Consider the following 12,977-nt stretch of genomic DNA (forward strand, 5'->3'; position numbering starts at 1 on the left):
TTCAGGTGAGATTCTTGGCAGTTTGACAGCTGCTAATGAGGGCAATGTCCCCGTGTCTGTGAGGTACACATTGTGTATACAACAACACATTGTTGGTATGCATGAGAGCCTATAATAAGCATGTCACATATGGCCTCATGTTCAGAGGAATGCTGCACTTGAGTTAATGCTCTGTTGACACCATCTGTAAATTCCCAATCATTTCAACCTGTGTGTGTGTGTGTGTGTGTGTGTGTGTGTTAACATACATTCATTAGGATAGTGAAGCATGCATTTGAGAGGAAAACATACATGAAAGATGTTGTCTCATTCACATACTACAGCATTCATCCCCTGAGCACAGCATTCTCTCGAGCTCACAGTATAGGGGAGTTCATTTACACTCAAGTGAGGTTAAATCAACCCCATTCCAGAAACTATTTGCCTTTATTGATTATTAAGTATAATGTGTAGTGGGTTTGGTGGGGGGTTGAGGGATGTTTTGGTTTGGTTTTGGTTACCATTTACAATTTTATTGTAAAACACAAATGCATATATAAACTAAAAAATATGAATTGGGTAATTTAAATGATTTCATTTATAAACTAAATGTTTTTCTATTTACATTTAAACAAGCATTATGATATATACAGTAAAATTTATGATAGTGATTTAAATTTTAGAGTTTTGTTAATAATAGTATTAAGTGGGGAACATAAAATATCTCAAGAACAAACTTCAGAAGAAAAGGAAACATTTTTAATTTAGATTTTAAATAGTTTTTTTTCTGTATTTTCAACAAGGGGCTTACATTTTTATTTTGCACTGAAGAGTAGAAATCCTGTGTGGGATGATGAGAACAGGAGAGGGTAGGCAAGGGCTGATGCTTATGGCCTGGGCCACCTAAGGTACGGATCTTCCTCGGATTTGCAAGATATCAGAATGGGTAGAGATGTAGTTCTTGGAGAGGGATGCCTGTGTCACCCTCTGAGGAGCATGCTCATTTGTGATATAAAAAGGCATTTCTTTTCTCATTACCACTTTTCTAAAGTGTGTCTTTTCATCCTATTCCTCCTCTCTCACCAGGAAAACTGGGGTGAGAAAGAGGTGCTATATCCAGACAGGAGGCTGAGATAGCCCGATTGAATGAGGCTGTCTGCTGCCTTAAGGAGGCTGGGATAGTCCATCTGCTGAAATCTGAGGTTGGAAAGGAATCATAGGATGGGCTGAGAAAGAGAGCAGATACCTTAAGCAGCATAGGCCAACTTCTGGTACCAAAGTCCAAATTTTATTGCTTGCATTTGCAGTGTGGATGAGGTAGCTGCTTTCCAACCAGCATTTCCAACCAATGTTCCTTGCATTATATCATTCTGTTTCCCAGACTGCCACATCAATGCCACACTGTTGACGAGAAGCAATCACACGACTATAGCTCATACAAAGAGAAAAGACATTTCTTCTGTTGACCAAGAAGAAACAACATAGTTTGGCGATCCAGTAGCATAGATGTTGACAATCAGGTATGTGAAGAAGGGAAGTGAAGGATCCCAGAGTCTGCACAGAACACACACAAATTGTCCGTACAAAGGAGATTTATTACCCTGGAGGAGGAACAAATGTGGGAGCTGCCTCTGGACCAGGCAAAGACAGCAGCAGGTGTTTTTACAGAAGTGGTTTTTGAGGAGAAAAGAGGGAAGTTTGTGCTGGGATGAGTTGGTAAGTCCTGATTGGACAGTGTAGCCAAAGAATGAATTTTGATTGCTGGCCCTTGATGTTTTGATAGTTGGATCTTGGTGATCAGGCTCAGGAATGAGTCAGTGGGCAAATAAGGGAATAGTCCTTAGAGGCAAGCTTTAGCTCCACAGAAAACTTCCTATGAGACAATACACAGCTATTATATTATCCTAAAATTTACAAAGAAAACAAGGAACAAGTCACCTCCCCAAAACAAAACAAATCAAAAACCAGAAATCAGCACCTAGGTCTATAATCATCTGAATTCCAGGTACCCAGATACCTGCATAAAAATACAATAAATAACAAACACCCAGGACAATGTGTCTCCACTAGATTCCAAGCAACCTTACCACAGCAGGCCCTGGCTATTCTAACATAGCTGAGGCACAAGGAAAAGATGGTAGAGATCCTTAAAGAAGAAATGAATGAATTCCTAAAGAAACCAAAGAAGACACAAACAGTGGGAGGAAATAAATGAAACTATTCATGACCTGAAAACAGAAATAGAATCAATCAAGAAAACCCAAACTGAGGTAATTCTGGAAATGAATAATTTAGCAATTTGAACAGGAACTGCAGAGGCAGGCTTAACCAACAGATTACAAGAAATGGAAGAGAACATCTCAGATACTGAAGACATAACAGAAGAAATGGACACATTAGTCAAAGAAAATGTTAAATCTAAATTTTGTGCCTGACACAAAATTGTAGGCATAATGGTTGTGAAGCTGACTTTTAATAAGGGTCCAACCCTTAATAAGGGCTCTAGCCCACCACCTAGTAGAGGTAGTGGAAGAGAAAAATTATTAGGATAGAGCAGAAGTTGACCTCTTTAGCAATAGTCTTTAGGGGGTGAGCTCAATCTTCTTCTTTCTCCTCCACCTCTTCTTCTTCTTCTTTTAAGATTTATTTATTTATTTTATGTATATGAGTACACTGTAGCTGTCTTCAGACCCACCAGAAGAGAGCATCTGATCCCATTACAGATGGTTGTGAGCCACCATGTGGTTGCTGGGAATTGAACTCAGGACCTCTGGAAGAGCAGTCGGTGCTCTTAGCCACTGAGCCATCTCTCCAGCGCAATCTTCTCTGGCAACAGTTCTGTCCTGTAGCAAACACCAAATACAACCTAGCAGCTGCAGACCAGTCCTCTGGGCATGCAGATGACACACATGAACTGGCAGCTATGGACCATTCCTTTTAGCACAAACTAGCAGTTGTAGTTCAATCCTGAAGGCTCACCAACCAGCTGAAGGTGAGGCCACAGAAGTGGCAAGCTACCACAGCAGCCTCACGAGCAGTTCTTGGGTGAGCTCCTCTCAGGGGCAGCATATAAGAATAGTGAGATGGAGAAAGCCAATCCAGCGCTCAGTGCTCACCTCCCACTGTCTGCGGGGTCATATTTATACTCCTTTCCCCTACCTGTCTGCTTTAGCAAGACATCCTTTCCCCTGTGTGCCCCAGCAAAACATCATTTGACATACTAAATTTCCAAAGAGACTAGAAGTTTCCACTTTACAAAATATTCAAGAAACCCGGGACACGGTCATCAAATCTAAGAATAATGGTAATAGAGGTAGGAGAAGAAACCCATCTCAAAGGCCCAGAAAATATTGTCAACAAAATCATAGGAAATTTTTCCGAAAGAAGTACAAGAAATATATAGAACATCAAAAAGTTTACATAATAATCTTTTGGAAAATCCCCTTTCATACATAATAATCAAAACACTACACATACAGAACAAAGAAAGCATATTTAAAATGGCAAAGAAAAAGACCAAGTAGCAGTCTGTCCGGAGTTCATGCCCGCCCTTAGTAAGCTCGAGCTGCCGCGTCCGCCCTGCACTTGCTCTCCCGTTTTTGCTATCCTGAGGAAGAAGGCCTCAGGAGTTCAAGTTGCAGATGAAGTATGTCGCATTTTCTACTACATGAAAGTTCGGAAATGCTCCACACCTGAAGAAATCAAGAAAAGAAAGAAGGCTGTCATTTTTTGTCTCAGTGATGACAAAAAGTGCATAGTCGTTGAAGAAGGCAAAGAGATCTTGGTTGGAGATGTTGATGTTACCATAACTGATCCTTTCAAGCATTTTGTGAGAATGCTTCCTGAAAAAGATTGTTGCTATGCTTTGTATGACACTAGCTTTGAGATCAAGGAGTCCAGAAAAGAAGAGTTGATGCTCTTCTTGTGGGCGCTAGAACAAGCAACTCTGAAAAGCAAAATGATCTATGCAAGCTCAAAGGACGCCATCAAGAAGAAATTTCCAGGTATAAAGCATGAGTATCAAGCAAATGGGCCAGAAGACCTCAATCGGACTAGTATTGCAGAAAAACTAGGAGGCTCCTTAATTGTAGCTTTTGAAGGCTCCCCTGTGTAGACTATCAGTCAGTGCCACGAACTGAACGCTTCCGTATTTAACACTAGCCTTTTACTATAGAAGTAAAGCAAATATATTAGGCCAGGATCTCACTGAGGGGAATTTGTCTTGTCATCTTTTAGAGTAAACTAAAATTTTTTATAGTTTCTACAAACACTACCCTACATAAATCTAGCCTCTAAAGTTTCATTGGTGTGGAATTAAATTCTTACTGGCCAAATGCCTATTTTCTTGAGGTGACTTGTAAAGATTTTGTTAAGCTCAGGATTTTTAATAACACAGTTAACAAAATAGTACAAGGCAGTGTGACGAGAACCCTAATCTTTGCTAGCTTCCGAAGTCTCTGTTTAGAAAAGTGAATGTGATCTGTGTATAATTTTGACCCAAATTCTCTAGTTTTCCTTGACTTAAAATAATGAGATAATTTTCTTTATAATGTGTACAACACCTAATCTATACTAACAGCAATAAGACTAAGCCAGGCAGTCTTAAAAATTATATCAGATGTGTCATGAGACTGTTTCAGACTTAAAATCCACGCAGATCTTGCAAGGCGCCATTGTACGGTGCTGGAATGCAGGAAGTGCCCTGCACCTGCCTCAAGAGGCTCCCTGGGCTGGGAAATGGCTTGGAGTGACGGTCTTAGAAATCATGGTATGTCCTTGGGAGAATGTTCAGTGTCTTGTAACAACTAATTAATTGCAAATTAGGGCTTGGTTGTAATCTACTTTATTAATGAAACTGACAAAGCAGTGTACTGATAAGCCAAGGTGCTTTCCATCTGTAATTTCTTCTTCAAAGCTGCTGCGTCTGGTGCAGTGGACTGTGGAAGAGTGTTGACTGTGTTTCCTCTGGGGCCTGGTGGGATGCAAATCCCTAGAGCAGTTTACCAGCTGTGTGAGATGGAAGCAGGTACCATGGATGACACAGGGGACTGCCCAACAACGCTTGGAAATGATTGTTAACATCATAGGCATGACACCGAACACTGTAGAGACGCACAGTCAGTTGAACTTAGTAGCAATGCTGGCTTTATGCAATAAAGGAAGCATCTGTAACAAAAAAAAAAGACCAAGTAACATGTAAAGTCAGAACTATGAGAATTACATTGTAGTTTTAGTAGAGACTGTAAATTCCAGAAGTGGCTAGACAGATGTGCTGTGGACTCTGAAACCACGGGTGCTATTCCTGACTATTATACCCAGAAAAACTTTCAATTGCCATGGGGGGGGGGAGATGAGATATTGCGTGTGCTCATTCACGCACGCATTCGCACTCACACACACATACATGCGTACACACCACTATTACCACCAACACCAACAACAAAATAAGAATCAACAAACAATGTTCATTGACGTCTCATTATCAATGGTATCAATTCCCAAATAAAAGACACAGACTAACAGAACGGGGGCAAAACCAGGATTTATCCTTTGCTGTATCCAGAAACTACACCTCAACATCAGGATGGGCATCCTCTCAAGGTAAAAGGATGGAAAATATACCAAGCAAATGGACCTAAGAACCAAGCTGGTGCAGCCATTTTGATACAAAACAAAACAGACTTCAAATGAAAACAAATCATAAAAGACAGGGAAGGACATTACATATTCAAAGAAAAATTCCACTGAGAGGACATTTCAATTCTTACCATCCCCTCCACACACATGTGTGTCACTTTCTCCAAAATTGACCATATACTCAGACACAAAGAAAGTCTCAAAAGGTACAAGAAAATTAAAATAACTCCCTGCATCCTAACTGACCAGCATGGATTAAAACTTACAAACTCATGGAAACTGAAAAATACTCCACTAAGTGAAAAACAGACCAAGACAGAAATGAAGGGTTAAAACTTTTTTTTTTAGAATTGAATGAGAAGGAATACACAGTATTCCCAAACGAAGGAGACAGAAAGAAAACAGCACTAAGAGGCAAGTTCATAGCACTAGGGGTGTGTGCGAAAAATCTGGAGAGATTGCAGAGTAGCAACTTAACAGCACACCTCGAATCTCTAGAACCCAAAGAAGAAAGTACACCCAAGAAGAGTAGGTGGCAAAAAATAGTCAAGTTAGGGGCTGACATTAATAAAATAGAAACAAAGAGAACAATACAAAGAATCAGTGAAGCAGAAATTGTTTGTTTGTTTTGAGAAAGCCAATGAGATGGATAAGCACTTATTCAATTTAACTAAAAGACAGAGAGAGGATATACAAATTAACAAAATCAGAAATGAAAAGGGAGACATAACAACAGACAATGAAGAAATCCAGAGAATCATAAAGACATATTAAAACCTATATTCCACTAAATTGGGAACCCTAAAATAAATAGATAATTATTCTTCATTTTTAATTTTTCCCTTTTATTGAAAATAGATTCTTTTCTAATATACCCTATGTTGTGAGAAAGATAAAGAAAGTGAAGAGTGGGGATATGTTCTATGAGGTGCAGTGTGGGGGTGCCTCTAACAGGTCCCTGTTGGGCATCCCTTCCCCAGAGGACCAGCCACATGGTGGTATAATATAGAATACAGTTTATTCAGGGCATGGGTAGAGGAGTTAAGATGGTAGTAGGAGCAGAGAAACAATGGGAGGAGAAGAGAAGGAAAGGGAGGGAAGGGGAGGGGAGGGGAGGAAATGGGAGAGGAGGGGAGGGAAAAGGGGGCTATGAGCACATGAAGAAGAAAGGGCAAGAAGGCAAGAGCAAGAAAGGAGCAAGAGAGTCAAGAGCAGAAAAGGGAATAGCAAGAGAGGGAGGAGAGGGCAAGAAGCCCCTTTTATAGTGCCAGGTAATTGTGGGGTGGAGTTTAGACAGAATCCTAACATCCTGTTTCAGATAGTTTTACCCAGGATGGTGGCTCATGCTCTGCCCCCTCCCATCTTTCCTTTTGTTCCACCTGGCTTAGCTCTGAGATTGGCTGTCACCAGCCCCAACCCAGCATTCTGTTTTACCTGCTTTTGCTCTTGGAGGGGTCAAGCTATCAGACCACTCCCAAGACCCTTGCATCTGTGGATCAAAGATACACACATAGTCTTGTTACCTTAACGTGCCTACTAGGCATAATTGCTGGGCACAGATATCTTCTGCTTGAAAATGCGTGCCCTTACCAATTTATTATCTCCATTTCTCCTTTCGCCCTAAACTAGTGACTTGTATCACCTAGCCCCTGCCAAACGTCCTTGGTCGTCTGCCTGTAGTGGAGGCGGCAGGCCCTAGCTGCCTCGGAGGTCTTGCATGATTGCTATGTCCTTCTTCCTCCAAAACACAGCAGAAAATCCCCTTTCCTTCTTTTGCATCAGCCTTTTCTCCTGGAACCTGGAAGTCCCACCTGTATCCAGCAATTTCCCCCTGTCCTTCTTTATTGATAAATCAAGGACCAACTGGGGAACAGGGTCATACCTACCCTCCCCTTACAATATCCTGATTATAGTTTCTCCTTCCGCTACTCCCAAATCCTTCCCACCGACCCTTCACTCTAAATCTACTCCATTTCTGTCTTTCATTTACAAAGAATAGGCTTCTAGGAGATAATAAACAAACATGAGAAAATGAAAATATAAGATAAAACAAAACCCCCTACATCAAGGCTGGACAAGGCAACCCAACAGAAAGAAAAGAGCTTCAGGAGTAGACACAAGAGTCAGAGACCCATGCAGAAAGCTGAGAGCTGTAATGAATATGTAGAGGACCTAGTGCAGACCCGCGTAGGCCCTGTGCTTACTGCTTCAGTTCCTGTGAGTTCATAGGAGCCTTGCTTGGTTGGCCTCATTCTAATGGTGTTCTCCATCCCCTCTGGTTCTCCCTGCCTCCTCTTCCATGGGGTTCCCTGAGCTCTGGGAAGAGGGATTTGATTGAGACATCCCATTTAGTCTCCCTCCCTCCCTCCCTCGCTCCCTCCCCTCTCCCCCCCCCCCCAACTCTCCTCTTTCGGGCTATGGGTCTCTGTTTCTGTTCTGGTTTGCTGCCAGAGGAAGCTTATCTGATGATGGCTAAACAAGGAACTGATCTATGCTTATAGCAGAATGTCATTAGGAGTCATCTTATTGTAACATTCCCCCCCCCCTTAAGGCCAGTGGTGTTTGGTTTTAATCCAGGTCTCTGGGTCATCCAGTCTCTGGCCCTTGGTCACACAAGCAGGACTCAGGCATGCAAATTAAGTCAAATCAGACATTGGTTTACTATCCCAAATTTTGTGCCACCATTGCTTCAGCCTATCTTGCAGACATGATAGACTGTAGGTCAAAAGTGTCGTAACTGGGTTGGTGTTTACACTTCTTTTTTGGTAACCTACAGAGTACCTTTCTGCACCAAAAACACCAGATCACAGGGACGGAGGTTCCATGCAGATGCCAGCTCAATTTCTCCATGTTAATGAGGTAAGTGGGTGTTGTCCTCCACGATGTCAGATTGTGGAGAGAAACCCATTCATTGCCTTAGCAACAGCCTGAGTTGTTCAGAAATTGCACTGGAACCCCTTAGCCAGCCACTCAGTTGAAATCAACCCAGACCCACTACGGAAAATCCCGTTTGGTGAGAAGTTAGCCAGTTAAGATTTTTGCATTTCCCACCAGAAAAGACTCCACCAGGATCACCCCCATGTACTTGAGGAGGTTCCCACTGCACTAGGTTTCCACACCATCCCTCAAATACTCATTAATTCCAGCCAGCTCTCCTCAACTTCTCTCCTTCAACCTTACATCCTATCCTCTTCCCCACAAGACACCCCTTCCATTTCTGTCTCCACTGCCGCTAGTCCACCCACAAAATCCATTCCATTTTCTCTCCTAAAGAGATCCATATGACCCCCACTAGCCATCCCCCCCCCACACCCAATTGTTCTAGGTCTACAGACTGCAGCTTGGCTATCACCTATACATGGCCAATAACTACAAAAAAAAAAAAAGAAAAAAAGAAAAAGAAATAAATGCACACCATATTTATCTTTCTGAGTCTGAGTTACCCCCTTGAGCATCCTTCTTAAGTTTCACTCATTTTCCTGCAAACTTCATGTCATTCTCTTGAACACCTGGCTAAGACTCCACTGTCCAAATGCACCATGTTTTCCCTATGCATTCTTCTGTTGAGGAACATTTAGGCTGCCTCTAGTCTTTGGGCGCAACAAACAGAGCAGCAATGAACAAGCATCCCTGTGGTAAGACAGAGCTTCCCTTGGGTATATGTCCAAGAGTAGTGCAGCTTGATCTTGAGGTAGATAAATTCCCAACATTCTGAGAAACTGCCATATTGATTTCCATAGTGGCTGTACAAGATTGAACTCCCACCAGCAATGGATGAGTGCTCCCCATTCCGCATCCTTGCCAGCATGCACTGACATCTGAATTATTAATCTGTGCCATTTGTGACAGGTGTAAGATGGAATCTCAAGGAACTTTCTATTAGCATTTCCCTGACAGATAAGAATATTGAACATTTCTCTACATGCTTCTTAACCATTTGAGTTTTCTCTATTGACAATTCACTGTTTAGACGTTGAGCAGATCTAGAACCTTCATCCCTACATTCTAGAGCAGTGGTTCTCAACCTTCCTAAAGTTGTGATCCTTATGTTTGGTGACTCCCAACTATAAAATTATTTTTGTTTCTACTTTATAGCTACTGTTATGAATAGTAATGTAAATATTTGTTTCCTAATGTTCTTAAGTGACCCCTGTCAAATGATTGGTCAACTTCCAACTAGATCATGACCCACAGTTGAAGAACCACTGTTCTAGAGTACTCTATAGGCTACCAAAAGGGAAACACAAGAGCAACTCAGCCACAAAACCTTTGATCTACAACCTGTCCCACCTACAAAATATGCTAGGGGAATGGTAATGAAAAGCTTGTGAGAATAACCATGGGTGACCAAGAACCAGATCCTAGATAGCCTGGAGATCTATGAGTAAACAGAATACTTCTGATCTAAAAAACAAAACAAAAAACAAACAAACAAACAAAAAAAAAAGCAAACCAATAGAATGACGCTTAATGGCCATCATCAGAGATGCTTCCTCTTGCAGCAGAATATTGTATTTGGATATGTATGTATGAGGATACAGAGATCCACAGCCACAGATTACACACACACAAGGGGTGGGGGAAAAGGGGGAGAGAGAAAGAGACAAACCTTGGAGCATACAGATCTTAAGTGGGATGTCTTCATCAAATTCCTCCCCTTGAAGCTAATGGTACCCTGTGAATGTGGAAGTAGGAAGAGTAAAAGAGCCAAAGAGGACAGAGGACATAGAACAAGTCTCTCTTAATCAGCTGAGCAAAAGTTACATGAACTTTCAGAGACTCAAGCATTAAGCATAAGGTCTGCATAGGTCTGTACCAGGTCCTCTGCATGTATATTATAGCTTTAATCTGGCACATTAATAGAACCCTTAAATGTGTGGATGAGTGGGTTTCTGATTCTTGTTTCTTCTCTTGGGGCTCTCTTTCTTCTGTTGGTTTGTCTTGTTCAACTTTGGTGTGATAGTTTTCGCTTCACCTTATTTTATTTTGCTATGTTTTGTCTTTACCTCTTTGAAGTCTGTTTATATTTTCTAATGAAAGACAGAAATAAAGAGAACTTGGATGGAAAGGGAAGTGGTGACTGAGAGGAGCTGAGGAAAGGAACACTGTAATTAAAACATATTGTATGTGTTTTAATTAGGGTTTTACAGCTGAGAAAAGATACCACGACTAAGGCAAGACTTATAAATGACAGCATTTAATTGGGGCTGGCTTAGAGGTTCAGAGGTTCTGTCCATTATTATCAAGTCAGGAGCATGGCAGCATCCAGGCAGGCATGATACAGGCAGAGCTGAGAGTTCAACATCTTCCTCTGAAGGCTGCTAGCAGAATATTGACTTCCAGGCAGCTAGGATAAGGGTCTTAATTCCACACTCACAGTGACACACCTACTCCAATGAGGCTACATCTCCCAATAGTTCCAATTTCTGGGCCAAGCATATACAAACCATCACATTCTACCCCCCCACACACCTGCCATAGACTTGTTCAAACATATGAGTCTATGGGCCCATATCTAGATATAGCAAAATTATAAAACACATTTAGTCCAACTTACAAAGTTTCTATAGTCTATAGCAGTCTCAATAATGTTAGAAGTCCAAAGTTCAAGGTCTCTTCTGAGATTCATCCAATCACTTAACTGTAATCCTCAAAGCAAGACAGGAAACCTGTTGGACAAACTCCAAACTCTACATCTCCATGTCTGACATTAAAACAGTCTTCAGATCGATCTCCAACTCCTTTTTCATCTTTGTTGACTGCAACAAACTTCTTTCCCTGAGCTGGTTCCACTCCCTGTTAGCTTTCCTCAGCAGATATCCTGTGGCTCTGGCATCTAGAACACCTTGGGGTCTCCAAAGCAACTTCAATGTTACAGCTTATTGTTTCAATGTCTGGGATCCATACATGATCTTCTGGGCTCCTCGAAAGAGCTTCTGTCACTTCTCCAGCTCTGCCCTCTGTAGCACTCTAAGCTCAGGCTGATCCACTCCACTACTGCTGCTGTTCTTAGTGATCATCCCATGGTACTGACATCTCCAATGCACTGCAGTCTTCCACTACAACCAGGCAACACCAATAGCCTATCATAGGCTCTCTTCATGGTCCCAAGCCTCAGCTTCTTTGCACTATCCCTTCAGTCCTGGGCCATCAGCTACAACTGAGGCTGCATCTTCACCAATGGCCTTCCATGGCCTTGAACAGTACCAAGCCCCAGCTACTCTTCATGACCCTTTCATGCCTTTAAAACAACAAGTACCACCTGGATGACTCTTACATATTACCAAGTACAGCTGCAGCAAGGGGTACAATCTTGACTATCTCTAGAATACAGCTTCTTTGTGATCTCACAAAACACTTTCCAGAAGATTTTACCTCGATGATGCTGGTCTCTTCTTAATCACCACTAATTTCTTAGCTCCAGCTAATCAACATCAATTGTCCCAGTAGTCCCTTCTATTTTTCACTCTAAAGCAGGAGCCACATGGCCAAAGCTGTCAAGTTCTGCTGCTTGCAGGAGCTGGAACAGGGTCCCCTTGTTTTATTACATTATCACTAGCTTTCTGCTTTTAAATTCCTTCAAAGCCTAAGCTTGGCTATCCTGGATCTTACTCTGTAGATTGACCTTTAACTAAGAGATCTTCAAATCTGTTTCCCAAGAACTGAGATTAAAGGTGTGATCTACCAAGCCTGGATTTAAGCTTTTCTTCACCTAGAACTTGCTCTGTTCTAGGCTGACCTTGAACTCAGAGATCTGCTAGTCTTTGCCTCCTGGGATTAAAGGATTGCACTGCCGTGTCTAAACCTAAACGTAGCTGGGTAAGATCTTGCCCCAAGGTCACTACTCCCTTAATTAAATTTAATATTCTTCAACATAGGATTCAGCTCCATTTCACTTCCTGGTGCTCCTTTAATATTTGAACCATGTGTTTTATATTTTTTTCCTTTGTCGGCTTGCTATGCTTGTTTAAAATGCTCTTCCTGAGACTTAACCAGAGAAAAATGTCTATGGTGGGTGTTTCTGAGACTTCCTTTGTCAGTGCAATTAATATAAATCTCTTGCCTGAGCCTCAAGCAGACTCTTCAGACAAGGGTGAAAGGTAGCCACATTCTTCACCAAAAACACCACAAAAATAGTCTCTAGGCCACATATTGAAATTCTCCACTGAAACCTCTTGGGCCAGGTCCATACAGTTCAAATCACTCTCAGTAACAAAGCCTTTGATATTCCTACTAGGATAGTCCATTAACCTTACTTAAAGAATTCCACTGCTTTTCAAATCCAAAGTCCCCAAATCCATATTCTTATAAACAAAAACATGGTCAGGCCTATCACAGCAATACCCCCAATCTCTGGTACC

The 12,977-nt window shown here is 41.7% G+C and overlaps 1 protein-coding gene across 1 annotated transcript; it reads left to right on the top strand.

Moving 5' to 3' along the window:
- Positions 1 to 3,631: 3,631 nt before the first annotated feature.
- On the top strand, positions 3,632 to 4,117 carry LOC308421506 (destrin-like). The gene has a single exon (XM_080917908.1). It carries the CDS (start codon positions 3,647 to 3,649, stop codon positions 4,091 to 4,093), a length of 447 nt encoding a protein of 148 aa, XP_080774034.1. The 5' UTR covers positions 3,632 to 3,646; the 3' UTR covers positions 4,094 to 4,117.
- The last annotated feature ends 8,860 nt before the right edge of the window (positions 4,118 to 12,977 follow it).

Source organism: Micromys minutus, assembly GCF_963924665.1.
Source record: "Micromys minutus genome assembly, chromosome: 1".
NCBI lineage: Eukaryota > Metazoa > Chordata > Mammalia > Rodentia > Muridae > Micromys > Micromys minutus.

Excerpts from the sequence above, each read along its gene's own strand:
- LOC308421506 (XM_080917908.1), top strand. The coding sequence starts at position 3,647 with ATGAAAGTTCGGAAATGCTCCACACCTGAAGAAATCAAGAAAAGAAAG.